Here is a 23,339-nt window from a genome sequence, read left to right on the forward strand (position 1 = left end):
TAAGAGACAGATTTTCACATATCAGATCTTTGGTGATAAATTCTGCAGTATAATCCTATTTTCATTCCTTTTAGGAAATAGAAGTGTAATAAATACTGGGAATCAAATGTGAATTTCCAGAAATAAAGGAAATTATTTACCAGACAGCTGTGTTTGTGAATCTTTGGTACCATAATAGTTTTTATAGTGTTCTGTTGGTGGTGTGATTAAAGTGTATCCAAATGCTGAAACTCGTTAAAATTTTTTTTTTTTTTTATTGCAGTATGGAAGAAATGCTTTAGAAATTGTCATGAAATCCATTGTCAACCTAGATTCTCCTATGGTATCACCACCTCCAGACTACCCTGGAGAATTCTTTAAAGGTAACTTTAAAAAATAATCACAACAAATGAAAATGAGTACAAAGTAGGCACCAATACCTGTTCTGACATATGCTGTTATTTTTCATTGTTTTTGCACATAAACTATATAAAAATTTAGAAATTAAAAGTTAATAGACACCTAAGTTGACATCTTATAATCAGACTAGTAAATTTCATTCATATAAAGTATTTTGTGCACTTGACAGTTTATTGCATGTTAATACTAGATTAGTAGAGGAAGTGGTTTTGTTAGGTTAATTTAAAATCACTATGCCAGGGATCCCTGGGTGGCGCAGCGGTTTGGCGCCTGCCTTTGGCCCAGGGCGCGATCCTGGAGACTCGGGATCAAATCCCACGTCAGGCTCCCGGTGCATGGAGCCTGCTTCTCCCTCTGCCTATGTCTCTGCCTCTCTCTCTCTCACTGTGTGCCTATCATAAATAAATAAAATAAAATTTTAAAAAAATAAAAAAATAAAATAAAATCACTATGCCAGACAGCTTTTAAAATTTAATTTTAAAGTACAGGTAGGGCAGCCTAGGTGGCTCAGCAATTTAGCACTGCTTTCAGTCCAGGGCGTGATCCTGGAGTCCCAGCATTGAGTCCCACGTCAGGTTCCCTGCATGGAGCCTGCTTCTCACCTCTACCTTTGTCTCTGCCCCTCTCTGTGTGTGTCCGTCATGAATAAATAAAATACAGGTAAATAATCATTGGAAGTTGACATAGGGTATAGATAAAACAAAATTGGCTCTGTATTCATAGTTATTAAAACTGTGTGATGGGTATATGTATGTGACTTATAGAACGTTCTCTTTACATTTGTATGATTTTGGAAATTTCCATGTTAACAAAAAAGTCCAGCATAGTGCTATAGAAACTCTGACTTAACTCTCAAATCTGTAGATTGTATTTTGCCCATAAATGTAAGTAGTCTACATGGTTTTAATTTTTGATAATTTATTATATAATTCAGGAAGCTCTGAAAACATTTTGGAAAATACGTAGATGTAAGATACATGAAACATCATTATAGGGTTAGGATTTTTCACTAGAAAGTCTTTTCTAGTTGGAAACCAGTGTTTAGTATTGGTACAAGCCCTATTGATATACTGTCAAGGGTGCTTATAATCACTGATGGCATTAACAAAGCAAAAAAGGAAGATGTTTCCCTCTTCTCCCCCTTTTATTTCCTTCCATTCTCTTTCCCTCCCTCTCTTTTTTCTTTTTTTGTTGTGTTTAAAATGGCTCCCTCATTTACTTCTAAGTTTTTCTAATTACATGTTACTTGCAGTGCCTGGCTGGCTCAGTTGGCACAACATGTGACTCTTGATCCTCAGGGTTGTGAGTTCAGGCCCCATGTTGGATGTAGAGATTACTTAAAAATAAAATTTAAAAAAATTTACATGTTATTTACTTATTATAAGTAATGGGGAAAATATTTAATAACGAGTTCATGCTCTTTATTTATTCATGAGAGACACAGAGAGGCAAAGACCGAGGCAGTGGGAGAAGCAGGCTCCATGCAGGGAGCCCGATGTGGAACTCGATCCTGGGACCGCGGGATCATGACCTGAGCCGAAGGTAGATGCTTGACCGCTGAGCCACCCAGGTGTACCCCATGCTCTCCCCTTAATCTCCACCTTCCATTCTCACCTGCTGAGGTCACAAATGTTGATAGTCTGAGGGATCCCTGGGTGGCGCAGCGGTTTAACGCCTGCCTTTGGCTCAGGGCATGATCCTTGAGACCTGGGATCGAATCCCACGTCGGGCTCCTGGTGCATGGAGCCTGCTTCTCCCTCTGCCTGTGTCTCTGCCTCTCTCTCTCTCTGTGTGTGACTATCGTAAATAAATAAAAATTAAAAAACAAACAAACAAATGTTGATAGTCTGAACGGGGGCAGCCTGCCACATCTTTTCTCCGTTTTCATCTAAACAAAGAACTTTTCTTTTAAATGTGATTAGTATTATTTTAATATTACTTCTGATATCCTGTTCTCATTTAATACCTCCTCCTAGACAGACACTTCCTACAACTTCATAGCTATTGCACTAGCATTTTTTTTTTAACAGTTGCACAGTATTTTGCAGCTGGCTTATATAGCATTTTTTTCCCCCATGATTCCTTTATTGGTATTCAAATGGTTTTGATTTGTTTTGGTACCATCTCTAACAATGCTAAAATTTTATGGCTATCCTTTTGCACAGATTTTCCTCCATAAGATTGGTTTCCAAAAGGAGGATTTTTGGCTACACAGTTGTCACCTGCATAATTTACGACAGTTTTGTGCATGTAGCAGAGTACTAGCTGATTTATTAAATGTGTAAATAGGATATAATCATGCTTCCTTTTGGCTCTTTTCTCTTACACCCTTATTCTGTAAGTCTGGGTTAGAGCCTAGACAATAGTATTAAAGAGCTGTATAGGGGCACCTAGATGGCTCAGTTGGTTAAGTATGTGCCTTCAGTTCAGGTCATGATCCCAGGCTGTTGGGATTGAGCCCCATATCAGGCTCCCTGCTCAGCACGGACTCTGCTTCTCTCTCTCCCTTTACTTTTCATCCTGCGCGTGCGGATGCACTCGCTCTTTCTCTATCAAATAAATAAAATCTTTTTATAAAATGCTCTGTAAACTGCCTTCATAGTAACATAATGCAGAACAAGTTAACTGTTTTACATATTGCTTCTGCAGCACCTTGTCAATATTGATATTGTTTTGAATGGAAACAAGGTTAATAGCTTATTTACGCAACTATTTAATCAACTAGTTTATATATTCAAAATTGTTTATATTCTGTAGGTGATAACTGCATAACCAAAGAGGTCTACCATCAAAGACTGCTATTAGAAAAAATATAGTGTGAAGTTTGAGTACTGTATTGTTTCAGAATACCAAAACGTCATTTGGGGATTGTGAGTTCGATTTAATTCAGCAAATAGGAACTACGAAAGATATCTTAGACTGTGGGTTTTGTGTGTGTGTGTGTGTGTGTGTGTGTGTGTGTGTGTTTAAATATTTTATTGATTCATGAAGTACACACAGAGGCAGAGAAATAGGCAGAGGAAGAAGCAGGCTCCTCACAGGAAGCCCGATGCGGGACTCAATCCCCTGACCCCCAGGATCACGCCCCGAGCCGAAGGCAGACACTCAACCGCTGAGCCACCCAGGCGTCCCTCTTAGGCAGTGTTTTAATGCTAGAACTTGATCTACTTTGTTTAGTCAGGTAACAGCTCATTGAGTCATTTGGGCTTTAAGGTATTTAAATTTCCTGACAGATGTTCGACAAGGACTGATAGGAGTTGGCCTAATAAATGTAGAAGATCGCTCGGGAATTCTTACTCTAGATAAAGGTAAGAGTATGAGTTTTGTATATAGATACAACTATTGCTATATCATTACAGCCCAAGACCATTTTGTTTATGCTTTTGTCAACTTGAAGGTGAAGCTTCAAGTTTGTAGCATTCAATCCCTTCTTCCTGAATGCTCATAAATTCACTCAGGATGGTTTTGTTATTTAAAAGAGATTAATGCTGAGTGAAATAAGTCAGTAGGAGAAGGACAAACATTATATGGTCTCATTCATTTGGGGAATATAAAAAGAAGTGAAAGGGAATAAAGGGGAAAGGAGAGAAAATGAGTGGGAAATAACACTGACGGTGACAGAACATGAGAGACTCCTAACTCTGGGAAATGAACAAAGGGTGGTGGAAGGGGGGAGCTGGGCGGGGCGTTGGGGTGACTGGGTGACGCACTGAGGGGGTCACTTGATGGGATGAGCACTGGGTGTTACGCTGTATGTTGGCAAATTGAACTCCAATAAAAAAAAAATACCAAAAAAAATGAAGAACATATGACTCTTGATCTCGGGGTTGTGAGTTTGAGCCCCATGATGTTGGGGCAGAGATTACTTAAATAAGTAAATATTTCAAAAAACAAAGAAATAACATATGAAAAAATAAAATAAAAGAGATTAAACCTTTATTCTGTCCCGGTAGCATCAATTCTCAACCCCGGTTGCATAAATGATCAGCTGTGAAGCTTTTAAAAAGTACTGAAACTACAGGTGAGGTTTCAACTTTGGTGATTTCCCATGGTTCCAAAGTTTCTAATTTTGCAGCCAAAGTTGAGTTTCACAGACTTACAGCATTTAGAACTTTTTATGAGCTAAGATTTCATGTTGGAGGACATTTTCATGTACTAAATGGTTTTCATACTTTCAGTAAGTGAATTTGAAGTTGCAAAAAATGAATAAAACAACCATCTTTAGCACATGTATGTGGTCATGCTAATTGCTAGAGATAGAAATGGTCAAATTAAAGCTCTGTTCTGGGAGCAGTACAAGGTTGTGGGTGTGAGGGAAGACCATGGAGGAGGAAGTGAGACTTGGTTTAATTCCAGGGGTGAGTGGATTTTATTTGCCATTTGAATGCATTAAATCTTTCTTATAATCTTGTCCTTGCAGATTATAACAACATAGGAAAATTCTTAAATAGAATTTTGGGCATGGAAGTGCATCAGCAGAATGCGTTATTTCAGTATTTTGCCGACACACTTACAGCAGTTGTTCAAAATGCCAAAAAAAATGGAAGATATGATATGGGAATTTTAGGTAAGTAGAGAAATTTTGAAAATGTCCTGTTTATTCATAATAAAATGTTCTTTTTCCATTCTTATGTTGCTTTTTCTTGTTTAAGATCTTGGTTCTGGAGATGAAAAAGTGAGGAAAAGTGATGTTAAGAAGTTTTTGACTCCAGGATATTCCACCTCAGGTCACGTAGAGTTATACACTGTAAGTTCAGGAAATGTGCATGTATGTGTGTGACCTCCTGTGATTGGCACTCACAGAAATGAGTATAATTTAAGTTGTATTCTTTCTTTTACAGATTAGTGTAGAGAGGGGAATGTCTTGGGAGGAAGCTACCAAGATTTGGGCTGAGCTGACAGGACCAGATGATGGCTTTTACTTGTCTTTGCAAGTAAGACTTGTCTCCTTGGGATGTTAATTGTTCATATATATAATGCATCATCACTGCCAGCAGTGCAATTGTCTGTCCGCTTTGTGCCAGTTTTCCAATTGTGTTTAGCTTTTCTCTGTTTTGATAATTTATCATCAAATTAATAGACATTTTCTTTTAATGTATTTTGAGGGGTGTTTATTAGCTGCGAGTTACGGATTATTACATACTCTTAGTTAATTGGACCCCTTTGTTTCATGGTGCCGTGACCTTCTCTAGGCCTAGATCAAGAACTACGTTCATTGTTTAGTTCTGTAGGCCTCTAGTACGCTTCATATCTGAAAGATTCGTTTTTTAGTTATTGTAAATAATTCTTTAGTATTTGTGGTAAAGCTAAGGAGGAGATGGAAGTATACATACAAATACATTTACACAGAGACATTGGCACATCCACAAATCAGTGTATGTGTATATATATAATCATCCATGACCATGGTGCAATATCTTGAATTTTCTTGTTAAAGACTACAGAATTTTTATATCCCCTTTTCTGTGATATTTATCTGTGTGTTCTTTCTTCTACAGAAATAATCTTTATTCTCTTTTTTTTTTTTAATTTTTTTTTTTTTAATTTTTATTTATTTATGATAGTCACACAGAGAGAGAGAGGCAGAGACATAGGCAGAGGGAGAAGCAGGCTCCATGCACCGGGAGCCTGATGTGGGATTCGATCCCGGGTCTCCAAGATCGCGCCCTGGGCCAAAGGCAAGCGCCAAACCACTGCGCCACCCAGGGATCCCTAATCTTTATTCTCTAATGGCACACAGGATGATGAAATACTACTGATACTATACCCCAGTGTTCCTGAAAATAATTTTGGGAAAAAAGCATAAACTTTTTTTGCTTGTCCTTCCTCCCTTTCTCTCATTTTGTTGAAACATAGGTGTTTCAACTAATTCTGCATTGTCAGCATATGGTACTTCTATAGTATGCTTTTCTTTCAATGCTTAATCTTAGCTCTATAGGTAATTAATTTACATTTAGTGTTCACCTCTCACTCATCCTTCGGTTACATCTCTAATCGTTTTGGGTTTTTTGTTGTTTTGTTTTTTTAAGATTTTATTTATTTATTCATGAGAAAGAGAGAGGCAGAGGGGGAGAAGCAGGCTCCATGCAGGGAGCCCAATGCAGGACTCGATCCCGAGACTCCAGGACCATACCCTGGGCTGAAGGCAGGCACTAAACCGCTGAGCCACCCAGGGATCCTCTGTTGTTTTTTTAAAGATTTTATTTATTCATGAAAAACAGAGACAGAGAGAGGCAGAGACACAGGGAGAGGGAGAAGCAGGTTTCCCACAAGGAGCCCAATATGGAACTTGATCCCGGGATCATGCCCTGAGCCAAAGGCAAACGCTCAACCACTGAGCCACCCAGGCATCGCCATCTCTAATCATTTTGTTTGAAGTCTGTTCTGAATCCTCAAGAAGGGTGTGTTGGGAGCATTACTTCCTGAGGTTGGTTGTTTTTAAATTTATTTTTGAAAGAGAGTAAAAGCATATGTGCCCACCTGCACCCTGAGCAGGAGAAGGAGAGAGGATCTCAGACTCCCCGCTGAGCACGGAACCCAACGCATGGCTCAATCCCCGGACCCTGAAATTATGGCTTGAAGTGAAGTCAGACACTTAACTGACTGAGGTACCCTGGTGCCCCAGTGCTTCATTTTTGTGACTGAATAGTGTTCCATTGTGTGTGTGTGTGTGTGTGTGTGTGTGTGTATGTATCCGCCCCATTTTTTTTTTTTTAATTTGCCATATTTGTGAAGAGAACAATTGTATATAAAGACCAGGTTCAAGATGTAACTGCATAAAAGATGCCAGAGGCAGGGTGAGACCATAAATAAGCTATCTAGAGCAAGTGTCCCCAAATTTTTTCTATAAAGGGTCAGATAGTAAATACTCTAGGTTTTGTAGTCCATGTCTAGTTTCTACTGACTGTTCTTTTTTATTTTTATTTTTTTCCTTCCTTTTCCCTTCCTTCACCCCTCTCCCTCCCTCCCACTTTTCTTAAGCTTAAGAGCCTCTGCCCCAATTTGGTCACAGTCATGATTTTACAGGTCCCTGATTCAAGAGGAAAGCTCTCAAACTAAATGTCTCCTAATTAAATTAATTTTTAAAAAAATCTTATTTGGGGGGTACCTGAGTGACTCAGTAGGTTGTGTGTCTGACTCTTGGTTTCAGCTCAGGTCATGATCTCAGGGTCATGAGATCGAGCCCCATCTGGCTTTGCACTCAGTGCAGTCTGCTTAAGATTTTCTCCCTCTCGAGATTCCTGGGTGGCTCAGGAGTTGAACATCTGCCTTTGGCTCAGATAGTGATCCCAGGGTCCTGGGATCGAGTTCAGCTTTGGGCTCCCTGCAGAGAGCGTCCTTCTCCCTCTGCCTACGTCTCTGCTTCTGTGTCTCTCTCATGAATAAATAAATGAAATCTTAAAAAAAAAAAAAAAGATTCTCTCCCTTTGCCCCTCTCCCGGCTTGCTTGCACACATGCTCCCTCTCACTCTCTCTCCAAAATAAGTAAAATCTTAAAAAATCTTGAGATTTTTATATTCGTAGATTCACACGAAGTTATGAGAGGTGATTACAGAGTAAGTCCTGTACACCCATATCACCAATGGTAACATTTTAGAAAACTATAGTATCATATCAAAACCAGCATTATATCACTGTTACATAATTCACCAGATTTTATTCAGATTTCTCCCTTACATGGGATTGTGATTGGTGTAGATTAAGGTCTTGTTTATTGGTTTTTTTTTTTTACTCCAAATTATTGCCAGAATTTACAACTGGTAGATTTTGTGGAAAGTGCTGATCCTCACCTTCCTTTGAGTGAAAGGATGTGATAATATTGGCCCTGTTTTCCTTTATGTATGGCAGAGGTAGTTGGATATGAGGAGAGGCAGCCTTGGAGGGGGCGTTCTTCCAGAAAGGTGTGGGTATTTATCTTTGAAACTCCACAAAAATAAGTGGACATGCTTGATAATGTTTACCATGTGTTAACATTAGGAAGACCATGTTGGAATTACTTTTATTTCCACTGTCGTGTGATTTATTTTGTAATTATAATGAATTACCTTGACACTGTGTATCCACCCCATTTTTTTTTATTATTCAAAAAAAAAAAAAAGAGCTCACTGTTACATGCTTTTTTAAACACTGTCCTCTATAATAATTTTACTGAATGTTTCACATCAAGTGATAAAAACACGTAAAATGTAATTTTTACCTTGTGGTTTCATTGACTTTGTAGTAATTACCTAAATAATGTTTCAAATCACTTGAAACTAGTAAAAGAAAGAATCTTTAATATCCGTGAAAAGTAAAATACTAAGTTGTTTTTTTATTATCAGTGTAAGAATTACCTTAATATAAAAAGTTGGTAGCTCAGCGATCAATTTGTTTTGTAGAGGAAGTGGCAAAGTATCTTTACTTTGAAACTTTTCATTTTCCTTCAGTTTTGCTCCAGACATGATTGCTTAGAAATTGTTCACCATTCTTTAAAGGAGATACTAGGGGATCCCTAGGTGGCTCAGTGGTTTAACACCTGCCTTTGGCCTAGGGCATGATCCTGGAGTTCCAGGATCGAGTCCCACATTGGACTCCCTGCATGGAGCCTGCTTCTCCCTCTACCTGTGTCTCTGCCTCTCTCTCTCTCTCTCTCTCTCTCTCTCTCTCTCTGTCTCTGTCTCTCATGAATAAATAAATAAAATCTTTAAAAATAAATAAATAAAAATAAAGGAGATATTAATTTTCCTTGAGCTTAATGGGCCTTTTAATAACTTCCTCCTCTTAGTATTTCTGCCATAAGTCCAACTTTAAAAATATATATATGTAAGTTCCATTATTTGTCTGATGCATCCATTTCTTCCACTTCTACATACATATTTATGTATTATTTGCCCAGCATTTTGGCTTTTTCCTGTCATAGCTTTACTATTTACAGATCATGTGACGTCTCACCTCACTCTTAATGGCAACCATAAGGAGAGAGACAGCCCTGATGGATTACATGAGTGCAGGGACCTGCTGGTTATCAAAATCATTATCTTGTTTCATTGTAGCTCAATGTTTCATTGTAACTTCAAGAAGAAGAACTTTTTTTTTTTACATTTTATTAGGAAAAATTTTACATAGAGAGTTAAAAGGATTTTCCTTGGGACTCCTGGATGGCTCAGCGGTTGAGTGTCTGCCTTTGGCTCAGGGTGTGATCTTGGGGTCTTCTAAGTATTTTGGCCCGCAACATATGTGTTCATTGTACCTCAGAATTAGGATCCAAGAGCCTTTGTTTGGGTGAGGCCTTGTAAAACTCAAGGAGATGAGCAACTGCCATACTTCTTAGCTGCCATACTTCTTAGTTACAGATTCATGTGCTGACTGGGCATTACAAGTCTTTCAGAGAATTGTGTTTGCTAATGTGATGCTACAAACATGAAGTTTATCTTAAAGTGTGCAGCTCAAATCTTTATACTTTCTCACTTTTTTTTTTTTTTTTACTAGATAAGGAACAACAAGAAAACTGCCATCTTAGTTAAAGAAGTGAACCCTAAAAAGAAGCTTTTCTTAGTTTATAGACCAAATACTGGGAAACAGCTCAAATTAGAAATTTATGCTGATCTAAAAAAGAAATATAAGAAGGTATTTTTTCATTTGTACTTTATACTATCTATGCATACTTGTTTTATAATAATATATTGAAAAAAAAATAATATATTGAAACTATAGGAGAGCTATGTGTGCATATACAAAATTATTTGGTCAATTTTTCCTCTTTGTTTACTGGAAAATTGTTTTTTGAAAACATGTCAGTTTTTTTTACATTAACATCCCATTCGTAATGTATCAACCATTAAGAAGCTTGTAAGATGACTATTTCAAACAGCTTGTGTTGTCAGTAAATGAAACTTGCAGTACTAACTACACAAATAAGACCTGCCGTATTTCTATTTTGCAATGATTTATAGAAAAACAGTGACTGCATTTTTTAACATTACTATTAAATTTTAGTATTACTCTATATTACTATTCTTCCTACCCAGTTTCACTTGTAAACAATTATAATTAAACTAGCTATTTGAAACATTATGTGGGAGGAACCTAACCACAGAATTTTATGAATGGTATTCAAATACAGCCAATAGCGAGGGCAAGATTTTCTGTATCGAGATGATTGATTATAAGTTGGTTTTAGAGACCGTAAGAAGGCAACCAGTTTGTTTAAAACAATACTATTTCAATGGAATTTTTGTCTTATTTTCACAGGTAGTCTCAGATGATGCCCTGATCCACTGGTTAGATCAGTATAATTCATCTGCAGATACTTGTACTCATGCTTATTGGTTAGTATTTTTATGTTTCTCACCATATTTTCCAAAATGTAATCAATATTTAATTTAAATACACCTTCGCCCTTTAGCTGTCTGTCTCTCTAAGTCTATGAATAGTTTATCTGCTGTTAGGTGTCATTCCTTCAGTCAGAAACACTTGTATGTTTGTGGACCATACACTCTAGGTGTTCTTCACTAATGTTTTGTTACTTTCAACCAACTGTTGTCTGCCAATGTGGACTTGACTGTCATTCTTCTTCTTAAGACTTTTTCTCCTCTTCTTCCTTCCCTTCCTTTATTTTTTTTCCCCTTCTTTTTTTATTTATTTTGTTCCCCTTCTTTAAAGAAAAAAAAACTTTACTAGTGTCCCAAATCAGCTTCATTTTTAAGGGTTAGGGAACTTGTAGGAAACTAAGAAAAAAAATTAAAAATTAAAAAAAAATAAAATAAACTAAGGGTTGCTGACAGCACCAGAAAACGGTGTTGTTGAGCCTGGGAACTGATCCTGCTATGCTACTAGGTTGGCTGGAGGGGTGTTCTTTCAAGTCACTACGTAATAAATACCACTTATAATGTTCTTTTCAGGGCCTTATATGGGTCTTCACTGTTTTCTTATCCATTAGACAGTCAATAGGGTATTCAGCCCATCTTATGAAAAGGAATATAGAATATAGATGAGTTTTTAGCTAGGTTTTATTTAGACACAGGTAGGTAAGTTTGATATGAGCAATCATTTGTTTTCATTTTGAGAGGAAATTCGTGCTTTTGGAAATTAAGAAAAGCTTTCAAGATAAAATATTTTTAAAGTTAAAAGGGCCTCTCTAAAACATTTGCTTTGAGTATTAGCAAGAAGGGTGCTCAATACTGTGTATTCTCCTAAATTACTATTCGAAAGATAATTTTATTGAAGAATTGTGTAAATTTTAACCATAAACCATGTCTTCCTTTTTTACAGTTTTTAAAAAATTTACTGGTTTTATTATTTTGGTTTGCCAAGGCCTTTCCCAGTTATCTTAGAATGTGTTGTTTAATACTTTAGAGGGAACTGGCAGAATTATTTTATAAACTGGCATGAATATAGTAAACTAATGGATGTTAAAATGATAGACCTTTTAACTGGATATCAGAACCAGTAAGTCATCCCTTTTGCATAAGGGAGTTGAGCCCCAGAAATTGTATTTTCTAAAATCTTAGAAATTTTTAAAAATTGGCAATGATACCTTAAATTGGAAAGTATAATCCAATATGTCAAAAGATTGTAATCTAAGAAATTGTCAGTAAAGAAAGGGAAATAATGCTAGGACATTTTCCACTGAAATGTAGGTAGACTTTGTGAGCTTTTAAAGTGTGTGTGTGTATGTGTATGTATACATATATATTTTCCCCCTTATCTATCCTAGGCGTGGCAACTGCAAAAAGGCCAGCTTGGGATTAGTTTGTGAAATAGGTCTTCGTTGCCGCACATACTATGTATTATGTGGCTCCGTGCTGAGTGTCTGGACAAAAGTTGAGGGTGTTCTAGCATCTGTCAGTGGCACAAATGTGAAGATGCAGATAGTTCGGCTAAGGACAGAGGATGGACAACGGATTGTAGGTAAGTCTAAGTTTTGAGGATTTGAGCAGGAAAAAAATCAGATTTTTTTTTTTATCCTTCTTAGAATCTGGATACCTATTCCAGGAATGGAATAGAGCTTGCTTTATATCTTCTTAAAGGATTAAATGGAAGTTAAGCCTTTGAATGGACATTTTTTATTCTGGCTGAAGTTATGATGTCATTTTATGCTGCTCTTAAGTTGTTCCTGCTCCCCTTCCTCACTGTTGCTGTCTGTGCGGCCTCCCCGGTGTAGACACTAAGCCCAGTCTCTTGCCCAGGATTCCCTGAATATTGCAGTTTTTATACGCTTTGAGACAAGTTAAGACTGGAACTAACGTTACTGGGCACAGAGGCTAGCCTGGAGTTTTGCAGAGCATAGGCAGACCAGGCTAACTGCACCCACCATTCACTCACAAGGCTTTACAGGGAGCCATTCAGTCATTGCACTTTCCCTGCTGCTTCATGTTTGCTTCATTTGCCACAATCTTTTTTTATCATGGTTTGCAGATTGGCAGCCTGTGGGCCCAAGTCAGTCCATGAACATTTTTTCGACCCTCAAATACTTTTGGTCATTACAAGTTGGCATTTGAATTAGTTGCCAAGGGACGCCTGGGTGGCTCAGTGGTTGAGAGTCTGCCTTTGGCTGGGGTCATTGATCCTGAGGTCCTGGGGTCAAGTCCCATATCAGCCTTTCTGCGAGGAGTCTGCTTCTCCCTCTGCCTATGTCTCTGCCTCTCTCCGTGTTTCTCATGAATAAATAAATAAAATCTTTAAAAAAGAAATGAATTAGTTGCCAACATTTAAAAATCAAAAGCATGGTTTTTTTCTCAAAAAAGTGCATGCACTTACAAACACCAGTTTATGTGAAACATTGAGCCCCTCTTCCCAGATAGGAGGGGTTAAAGTTCATTTACGTAGGACATTATTTTCCACAGTTTGATAACATCTGCACTGTGCCCACTTGGAAGTTACCTGCTTCAGTCAGCATTGGAATTTGCAACCACTATTTCGTAGTCCTTTTGGTACATTAGTACTTACATAGAAGGTTGTTTTCATGTGCATTTGTGGAGGTGCGAAGATAGTAAGTAGATACCATACTTGACCTTCTATTCTACAACCAAGAAGATGGTGTTGCAGTAGACATGCCAGAGGTTTAGGTTTTTGTGGGTAACACTGCCGAGGAATTGGGTTACTTCTAAAGGGGCCAAGCCATTTCAATTATTAGGTATTCATTTAGTTTTGTGTGGCTTCTTCATTACGTTTAATAGTATGCTTCATTTGGAATGTGCTATGAAAATGTAAAATACAAAAAAAAGTAAATAAAATACAGTATGATTTCTCCTGGAAGCAGCCTTCATAAATTCTTGTTTCTAATTGCAGGTTTGATCATTCCTGCAAATTGTGTGTCTCCTCTTGTAAATCTCCTGTCAACTTCAGACCAGTCTCAACAGCTTGCAGTCCAACAGAAACAGCTCTGGCAGCAGCGTCACCCGCAGAGCATCGCCAACTTGAGCAACGCATAAGAACAGACAGGTTTCGACATGGATGTATCTGAAATGCTGTTGAAGCATATCATTTGCATAAAAATCAGGGACAGTTTCCAAAGAATTATAATTTTTTTCAGTTGTTGCTCTCTCTAGTTAATTTTTTTGGGAATAAGGACAAACCTGGAATAGATAGCAAAACTGAAAATCAGCAGTGCCGATGGTGGTACATATGTCTTTCCTTTGCTTTTCCCATGGTACTTCCCATATGCTTTTACTTTGGGTGAGCAGAGGGATATGTGCGCGTGCGTGTCTGTTTGTTTGTGAGTTTATTAAAGGCTACAAACCACAATTGGTTTAACAATGCTTGGAACTTCCCAAACTGGCTTTACTTTTATGTTACACAGTGCTCAGGGTTAATGCAGTACATCCATGCAATTGCTGTGGGAGTTATCCCCAGATGCATGTGTTTTGAGTCTATAAATATAGAAAATATATATTGGTTTCTTTTTCCAACTTAATAAACAATAGGTTTATTAAAGCATGAAATGAAAGGTTGCATATCATGCATTCAGGTTCTTTTCTAGTTTTGTTCTGACAGTGCATGTCTTTGAAAGCATGCGTAAACAAGATTCAAACAAGTCAAGTAATGGAGAGAAACATTTGTAGATGTACAGCATTGGTTATTGCATTTTTATAGTGTTTATACCTGGGTATTGCTTCTCACCCTGCAAATCCCCAGCACCCGCCCCCTACCCCTGCCACCCCATTATTCCTGCCCCAGGTTTCTTGTCAAGGTAATGAGTACATACATTTTTTTGTGGTAAAACTCTTAAAAAGTTAATTTTAATGTATTAATAGTATTCCTAATGTGTGCTGCAAAAATGGCTACAAGCCTGCTTTTCTTAAAATTACATTTTCCTTAACTTAAAGATAGTTTTAGAAAGAAGTACAAATTGGCTTCCATCTTGCAAACAATCTTTTTTTTTTTTTTTTTACTTCATTATCTTAATTTGTCACTCATATAAAAGGAAACCATACTTGAGCTGTAAACTAGACAATGAGGAGACACTTGAGGCTTCTGCTGTATGTTTATTTCTTGTTGTTATTGTTGTTACCCAGTAACTTGAATATTGTTTAATGTGTTGTAAGACATTGTAGAGTTTATCTCAAGCTGTTAAAAATGGTAATGTACAAATGTGAATAGACACTTATCTATAATATGGGTAAGTTTTGTTTCGCCTATAATAGATGTTTATAAAAACAAGTGAGGGGACAATTGGGGTTTTTTTGTTTCCTTTTGTTTTCCTTCCACCCCCGCCTCCCTTTTTTTTTGCTTGCACAGGTTGCACTATTGAAAAATTGAGATTGTATAAACCTGGTCAAAAGCTACAAGATACCACAATCTTGTAGATGTCAAATAAAAAGTTATTCTACTAACCAGAAGTGGACTCGTGTTTAGGCCCTTAACACCTTCAGAAGCAGTCTGTGATGGGGATTCTGCAGAACTTGTGTGTTGCTCAGCATTCCAGGTAGCCTTATATTTGGGCTTAAAACTTGCCCCTCAAAATTGAGATGTGTCGAGAAAGGGGTGAAATGATAGTACTTTTGAATGTTGCTCAAGTTGAATTGTTCTTGCTTGTTACTCTTTAAACTTCTCACAGAATCAGGTGGGATATGTGTTCAGTGATGGAAAGCTAGGGTTTTCATCTTCCTGTGTTTCTTTAAGCCTGAGTTTGCTTATGTCAAGTTTACCGTAAGTTTCCTTTGAATTTATTTATTCTTGATACCTAGAAGAACACATTGAGAATAATTTTTGTTTGTTGGCATGTTTTGCCAAGTGGATGCAACTTTTATCCTCAAGTCTAGGCTTTCTTCTCAGGCAGTGATCCATCTGTATATCAACCAGTGTTCCTTGTTAGGGCCACCAGACCCAATTGGCAGCCAAGAGCAGATTGTTCCACCTGCAGCAAAACTTCTCAGTTACTTCCTTTATTTTTAAACCAGTATCCTGCTCAGCATCCTATCAACACACTAAGGTGAAGATTGGAGAAGGGAACCCCAGCAGACCTGCTCCCCTCCGTAAGGCAAAATGGCAGGGTTAGGGGCTGTGGGCCCAACTTCCCTCTTTTGGGCATTAGGGGTATCTTTTTGTAGGGTACGGTTATTTCCAAATAGCATTGGTATGAGGTTTCTGTAGCATGCAGTTAGTTGACCCCCACAATTCCTTATGTAATGTTTGCATTTTGAACTGCTATTCTGATGCAAAAGGGCATATGTATGTTCTGTTCTTTGAGGAATAGCTTTGTTTTGGTTTTATAAAGAAGGTCCAGAAATAAGGCCTCTGAAAATTCTTCAAGGAGACCTCAGAAAGGCAACCGGGGTGAATGGAGAGGACCTGAGGTGCCACATGCCCCTGCCCATCAAGGAGGATGTGTGTGAGCATCAAGAGCCCGCTGTTCATCCCCTTCTCTGCAGGTTGGACGTAGGACCTTTACACTGTGCCCTTATCTAAGTCAGCAAGTTCAGGTTGGCCAGCTTGGGAAAACCCAGCATTCAGGGTCCTCCTCTCAAAAAATCAAGTTTAACAACAGCTAACTTGTGTACAGCAGATCCATGTATGTCAGGATCTGATGCCACATCTGACCCCAGGGCCTTGTTGAACCAGATGGGAGTCCATTTGGCCATTGCAATGCCTTGTCTCCCCTTTTTTAGCAATATGGCTCTGAGCACAAAGATTTGATTGTAAATTGTGCTCGTGTTTTCAAAGTTTACAATGTCAGTTGTGCTGAAAACCACTCTCTGAGTCCAGAGCTGCTCAGATGGTATCTCGGGGGGGATCTGTGTTCCCCTCATTTAGCAGTCCACGCCACAAGTCTCTGTCTGCAGTTTAGTGGGATTATCCAGATAGGCATCGGTGATTCCTCAGTGTATTAACTGAGTATTTCTTTAAACGCAACTTGATCAAAAAATAAATTAAGCAATTTTCCCTTTTTGCTGCTATATTGCAGATAGACTTTTCAATAACTTTTCTTTACATCTGTATATAAGTTAGCAAGAACTTGCATCCAAAGCAATGTACTAGTGTGTTTGTGTACATATATTTATTCCAGTCCAATTAATTAGCACTTGAGAAAATTTTTTGAACTGCAACAATAACCCTTTTCATTTTAGTGTGCTTCACCTATAAAGATAAAGGTTCAGATTACCAGGCTCCAGGGGACTATAACACCTTAGAGGTATAATTTTGTGTCTGCAGTCCCTGGGACATTGATTTGCTAGCCTCCATGTGATGCTAGTAGAACTCCTCTAGCAGGCATGACCAGAAAGGGCACCAGGACAGCATTTATGATTGTGTGTAATGGGAGCCTTTTACCCTACGCTCTTTACTTCCCAGTTTAGCATGGGGGCCAGAGCAGTAGATTGCAAGTGATTGATGCATTTCAGTTGATGAAAATAGGAGCAGGGGAAAAGTATTTTCCCCTTCAGTCCTCTCCTTGGTAAGATATTAAGAGGAAGGTCCTGGTCTAAAAATTCTTATTTTAAAAACATACCTGAGTGGTATTTGGTAGTTTCTAAGAGTGGTGCTACATAAGGGTCGCTGTTAGGCTGGAATCTAGTTAGCCAGATGTTGGGTGGGTTCAAACATCCCAATGGCAAAGGCAACCACTGTGATGATAGGCTTTTGTTGACTACCCCTCCTGTATCTAGGGTCTCCCTCGCTAACCACATTCCCACGCACAGGGCTGTGCATGCTTTGCTGCTGTAATGCAGCAAGTAGTCCACACCATGGCTATAGCTAGCTGCGAGCATAAACCCTTTGTGAAAATTCCTCATGGGATGCCAATTATCCAATATAGATGCAATATCTTTTAAGGGCATATAAGTGAAGGAAACACATCTAGATACCTGCAACTCAAGCTAGCTAGTAATTTTTTTTTTCTGATTACTTGAGGTGAAATCCAAAACCCACCTTCTGATTTTATGCTGTACTTATATATATGTACATAAATGTGTATATATAGAAATGTTGAGTTCTTTTGAATTCTGAATGTAAATATTTCTTGTAAATTGGGACCCCACCTACTTGTTTTTCCTTTCCCTCCTCCCTTCAATCCTATTTATTCTTTTCTTGACTTCCCATATGGGGCATCTTACAATTTTTTTTATATATATATATATTAAAAAAGTATGAAAAACTTCTTAGTTGAATTTGTTCATATATTTTAGAATTCAGTTTTGCATCTTTACTATAGAATTCCTATGTCTATTTTGTGTTAATATTTTTCAACATGCCTGATTGTGTTTGCATTTTTTATTACAGATTTTTACTGTGTGCAATGCATTGTAATTGGGGGGAATGTATTTGAGTGCAATTTCTGATACTGTCATTATATGACTAGTTATGCTCATTTATGTTGCTCTTTGGAAGCTATAGTGAGCCTGATGTTTTCACATAAAAAATCTTTTACCCAAGACTTTGTTTAAGCTCCTCTAACTTCTTCAGTGCATTTGGGATCAGATGTAGCTCTTCAGTAACCCGACTTGCTCCTACCCTTGCAATTTTTCAGGGCTGTACCAAATCCTCCATCTGTGTGGCTCTCCAGCTGAGAAGAAAATCTTGCAGATCTGAATGGTGATTGATGGCCTGCTGCTACTGCAAAGTTTGTGTTTTTTTAAAGAAATCAAGCCTATACTTTTAACCTACAAATAATAAATCAGAAATTTACTTTGCAGTGAGCACAGGTAATCTGCTTCTGCTCTCACCTGTTAAGGATAGTAATAGCAGATGGGGAGACTGGCCTGGTATGTGTGGGTCTCCATAAAGAGTGTATTTTAAGGAACAATCGTCCTCCCAGACAGAGAACACAACTGCTGTGGAGGCTTCCACAAGCCTTCATCTCATGGGCTGATTCTGTGCTGAGGGTAAAACAGGCAGTTAGCTGTGGGTGGACTGGCCAGCAGGATCCCCTGAGCCGCTCTCACCACTAGTGTGCTACTGGTGAGTTGACCTTGACTGGACAGATCAGCCACAAGCCTCATTGCTGAGCTGGATTAAGGCATTTTTGATGATTAGTGTTGCCAGTAGGGAAGACACAGGGGTGGCTCATGAAAATGGCAGTAATAATCAGCTGGGAGGCAAACATTGTGTTTTTTACTTAAAGACTTTGAACGTTGAAGAAAATGTTCCTCCATGACTTTTAGGAAGGATTGCTGTGAGCATTTCTTGGGCCTTTCACTCACATACATGTTTCATTTACCTATTGAACTTGTTAGACTTGTTGAAAATTTATGAATTGTCCGCATATAGATTAGCCTTGGGAACTTAACATATCTTAAGTTAGGGCCTGTCAGAGATGCGTCACAGTGGGAATCCGGGCTTAGACCCACTCTGCCCACTCCCTCCCTCTGGTATCCAAAGAGTGGAGAGCACCCTCGTCAGGCAGGCCCAACAAGGGATGCATGCAGCCTGGCAAAATCGGTTTTTCTTGCTGCTTGCAGCACAGGCCTCCTCCGGTCTCAACGTCAATCGACAGGCCCTGAGAACACCCCATTCTTCCTCCTCCCCACCCTGAGAGCCTTTCTTGCTCTGAGAGTATCTGGCACTGAAGAGGGTAAAGAAGCTTGAGCCTTCTTTCTGACTTACACATTAGGGACAGAGAGCTTGTTTCCACGTAGCATATTGTAGTCTCACCGCCATTAGAGAAAAACCATCCTTTTCATGGTTTATACTGAATTTGCAAACTACTGATATTATTTTTCAATAACCACTTGTATCTATCATCAACCATGAGAGGTGGGAAGAGGTACGCTGTATCTCTGCAATAAAACTTCTGCCAGGTTCTACCTCTGCTGAGCAAAGGATACTTTTATATGTAGGCGTAGATCTTCCTCCTTTACTGATCTGACTTGGTGCATCTTGAGACAACGTGTGATGGAATCCAAAGACAATTTGAAACAAAGGTGGATATAAACTCTTGGTTGTTTTTATTTGGTTCTCTTTTTTTAAATCTCCCTTTTTATATTGCTCCTCTGTCTTGAATGTCCGTTAGTGTATGAAGGGTACGCACTGTTCTGATGATACTGCACTGCTTCATTCAGCCTTCCACGGTTAATTCAGTACCAAGTGTCCAGAAGCGATTGTTCCAACCATTTTGATATGTAACTTTAAAAATTGGGTTTCATGCAATAAAAATGTGTTGGCTGCGTTTAGCGAGGTTTACCCTTGCAAGTAAAAAACGATCAACCATGAAGCATAACAAACTCTGTATTTAGTTTTTTGTTGTCGTGTTTTTTGTTTTGTTTTCTTTTTTTGTAAGATTCTTAAATAAATTAAACTGGCTAATATGTTTTTTCTCTGTGTTTTCTTTGGGTTCTGTGCACCCACTTGAGCTGTATCCATGCCACCATCCTCGCCTAGAGAGCTTTTCTTTGGGGGCTTGGACTTTTTTTAATGTTGGCATTTTATTTGGTGTGAATTATAGAAGACTTCTCATGATGTCGGTAGGATGGAACCCAGCACTCTTGAGATTAGAAACGTACACACTACCACACATATGAACAGTTCTGTAGGTCTGGGCAGAGATCCTGGCACCTGCCACAGCTCTTGAGACTCCCCTCCTGGAGTGTCTTCCCCACAAGATGCCACAAAAGGCTGGCCATGAGTATTAGAGAACTTGGGGCCACAAGGCTCCTTTGTAAAAATCATTCCTGGTGTTGAGCAACCGCCCAGGCTGGGAATCCAAGATTTGAGCTTTGTTTCGAAAAAAATAAACTAGAAAACTGTCAGGGAGTGTTGTGTGTGTGCTGTTTGCCAGTCGCTGTGAGCGCTCTCCATAGCCCTCTCCATGGCCTTAAAGTTTTCAGATGAAGTCACTTTGTTCATAAGGTTTGAAAGGCGTTTCGTTTCAAAAAAAAAAAAAAGTTTCATTTCTCATTTTTGCAAGATTGGTGCCTGTATTTATTAAGGGTTTGATAAGTAACTGCTAGGTGTCTAGTATTGGGTCACATGCTGGGTACTTAGGCTATTGCAAGGACTAAACCAGTAAGCAGATAGGATTCTTCCAGTCCTGGGTGTTAAAACCTCAGAAATGCTATGTGTGCCTGAGCCTAAGGGGTGACCAACTGTTGCCATAAGGAAGCTGGAGTAAATGGAGAAGGAAGTGGACAATCTCATGCTACTGTTGAGCTCTGGGGCTCATTGATTGTGAAATAAGGATTGGCCAGAAAGTCCAGTCAGCTCCTCGCCCTGTCCTTCGGAAGCCAGAGAACAGAATAAACGTGAGGGGAGACACCACAAAAAGCTGAATTACCTCCCCTGTAAGGTTTGAGTACCCTCACACTTTACAGGTGTGGAGACCAGCACAGATCTGGAGCCATCACGGGTGGGGTTCCGTCCAGGCTAGGTGGCCTGGGCCAGGAGTTGGCACTGCTGTCCTGGAGAAAGGCAGAGGGAGGGAGAGGAGGATGGGAACGCATGGATGGATTTTTTTTTTTTTTTTAATGTTTGGAATATGGCTTGTGAGTCTTTGTGGGATTTGAAATGCTCAAGAGAGGGATCCCTGGGTGGCGCAGCGGATTGGCGCCTGCCTTTGGCCCAGGGCGCGATCCTGGAGACCCGGGATCGAATCCCACGTCGGGCTCCCAGTGCATGTAGCCTGCTTCTCTCTCTGCCTCTCTCTCTCTCTCTCTCTCTCTCTCTGTGTGTGACTATAATAAATAAATTTAAAAAAAAATGAAATGCTTAAGAGAATCGTAATTTGTAGCTTAAAATTCTTAAAGGACTTTAATCAAATTTGTAAATGGTGTTAATGTTTCAGGGAATTTAATCTGTCAAATACATGAGAAAATTGCATATTAATTGAACAAGCGAAAGGATGTTTCACATTTAACTAAAACTTTCAGGGATCCCTGGGTGGCTCAACGGTTGGATGGCTCAGCGGTTGAGCATCTGCCTTCAGCTCAGTGCGTGATCCCAGGGTCCCGGGATCAAGTTCCGCATCGGGCTCCCTGCATGGAGCCTGGTTCTCCCTCTGCCTGTGTCTCTGCCTCTCTGTGTGTGTCTCTCATGAATAAATAAATGATTTTTTTTAATGAAGCGCGAGTTTAAAAACATTTTTTTTAATATTTGTAAGTTGGGGATCCCTGGGTGGCTCAGCGGTTTAGTACCACCTTCAGCCCAGGGCGTGTTCCTGGCTCTCCAGGATCGAGTCCCACGTTGGGCTCCCTGCATGGAGCCTGCTTCTCCCTCTGCCTGTCTCTGCCTCTCTCTCTCTCTCTCTCTCTGTCTCATGAATGAATAAATAAAAATCTTTTTAAAAAATAAAAATAAATAAAATATTTGTAAGTTGAGGGACATCTGGCTGGCTCAGCTGGTAGTGTGTGACTCTTGATCTTGAGGTGGTAGGTTCGAGCCCCATGTTGAGTAGAGAGGTTACTTTAAAAATTTTTATAAAGACTTTGAGAGACAGAATGAGCAGAGAAAGGGTCAGAGGGAGAGGGAGAAGCAGGCTCCCCACTGAGCAGGGAGCCCAACATGGGACTCCATCCCAGGACCCCAGGATCATGACCTGAGCTGATGGCAGACACTTTACTGACCAAGCCACCCAGATGTCCCCCAAAAATCTTTTTTAAAAATTTGTAAGTTGAGCTTAAATACTGAAAGGAAATTTAGAGTTTTATTTTTTTTAAAGATTTTATTTATTTATTCTTGAGAGATAGAAGGAGAGACAGAGCCAAAGACACAGGCAGAGACAGAGCCAGAGACACAGGCAGAGGGAGAAGCAGGCTCCATGCACCGGGAGCCCGATGTGGGATTCGATCCCGGATCTCCAGGATCGCGCCCTGGGCCAAAGGCAGGCGCCAAACCGCTGCGCCACCCAGGGATCCCAAATTTAGAGTTTTAAATGTATAACCTGAATAACTAGAGTATTAATCTGAATAAGAAATCAAGAGACCTCGGGTCACCTGGGTGGCTCAGCGGTTGAGCGTCTGCCTTTGGCCCAGGTCGTGATCCTGGAGTTCCTGGATCGAGTCCCACATCGGGCTCCCTGCATGGAGCCTGCTTCTCTCTTTGTCTATGTCTCTGCCTCTCTTTCTCTGTGTCTCATGAATAAATAAAATCTTATAAAAAGAAAAAAAAAGAAATCAAGGGATCTGACCTTCATTTAGCACGTTCATCATCCCCAAATTGTGAGTTCCAGTTTGCTTTGACCTTGTTCTCCTTCAGCGTTGTATCTGCACTCACGTCTCCTTTCAGCCTCACCATGTATCTCCAGTAGTGTGGACTTCCACACTATTGACATTTGGGCCAGGCCATTCCTTTTGGGGTGTTGTCCTGTTTATGATAGGATGCATAGCAGCATCCCTGGTCTCTACCCACTAGATGCCAGTAGTACACATTGCTCCTCTCACACCCAACCATGCTGCACCCCCGCCCTGCCAAGGTTTTGACAACCCAAAATGTTACTGGACATTGCCAAATGTCCTGTGACTGGCAAAATCACCCAATCCTTTTTTTTTTTTTTTTTAAATATATCTTATTTATTCACAAGAGACACAGAGAGA

At 39.4% G+C, this 23,339-nt stretch overlaps 1 protein-coding gene across 4 annotated transcripts in view; it reads left to right on the forward strand.

Moving 5' to 3' along the window:
• The window catches only part of SBNO1 (strawberry notch homolog 1), a 62,510-nt gene extending 42,390 nt beyond the window's left edge, over positions 1–20,120 (forward strand). For all 4 annotated transcript variants that reach the window (XM_026017191.2, XM_072725037.1, XM_026017192.2 and 1 more), the window contains exons 24-32: positions 263–362; positions 3,633–3,707; positions 4,820–4,966; positions 5,052–5,146; positions 5,241–5,333; positions 9,868–10,005; positions 10,630–10,706; positions 12,095–12,288; positions 13,669–20,120. In XM_026017191.2, coding sequence (XP_025872976.1) covers positions 263–362; positions 3,633–3,707; positions 4,820–4,966; positions 5,052–5,146; positions 5,241–5,333; positions 9,868–10,005; positions 10,630–10,706; positions 12,095–12,288; positions 13,669–13,811 — 1,062 coding nt within the window. In that variant the 3' untranslated portion in view covers positions 13,812–20,120. The remainder of the gene's footprint in view (positions 1–262; positions 363–3,632; positions 3,708–4,819; positions 4,967–5,051; positions 5,147–5,240; positions 5,334–9,867; positions 10,006–10,629; positions 10,707–12,094; positions 12,289–13,668) is intronic.
• Positions 20,121–23,339: the final 3,219 nt, after the last annotated feature.

The sequence above is a fragment of the Vulpes vulpes genome, chromosome 10 (genome assembly GCF_048418805.1).
Source record: "Vulpes vulpes isolate BD-2025 chromosome 10, VulVul3, whole genome shotgun sequence".
Classification (NCBI taxonomy): Eukaryota; Metazoa; Chordata; class Mammalia; order Carnivora; family Canidae; genus Vulpes; species Vulpes vulpes.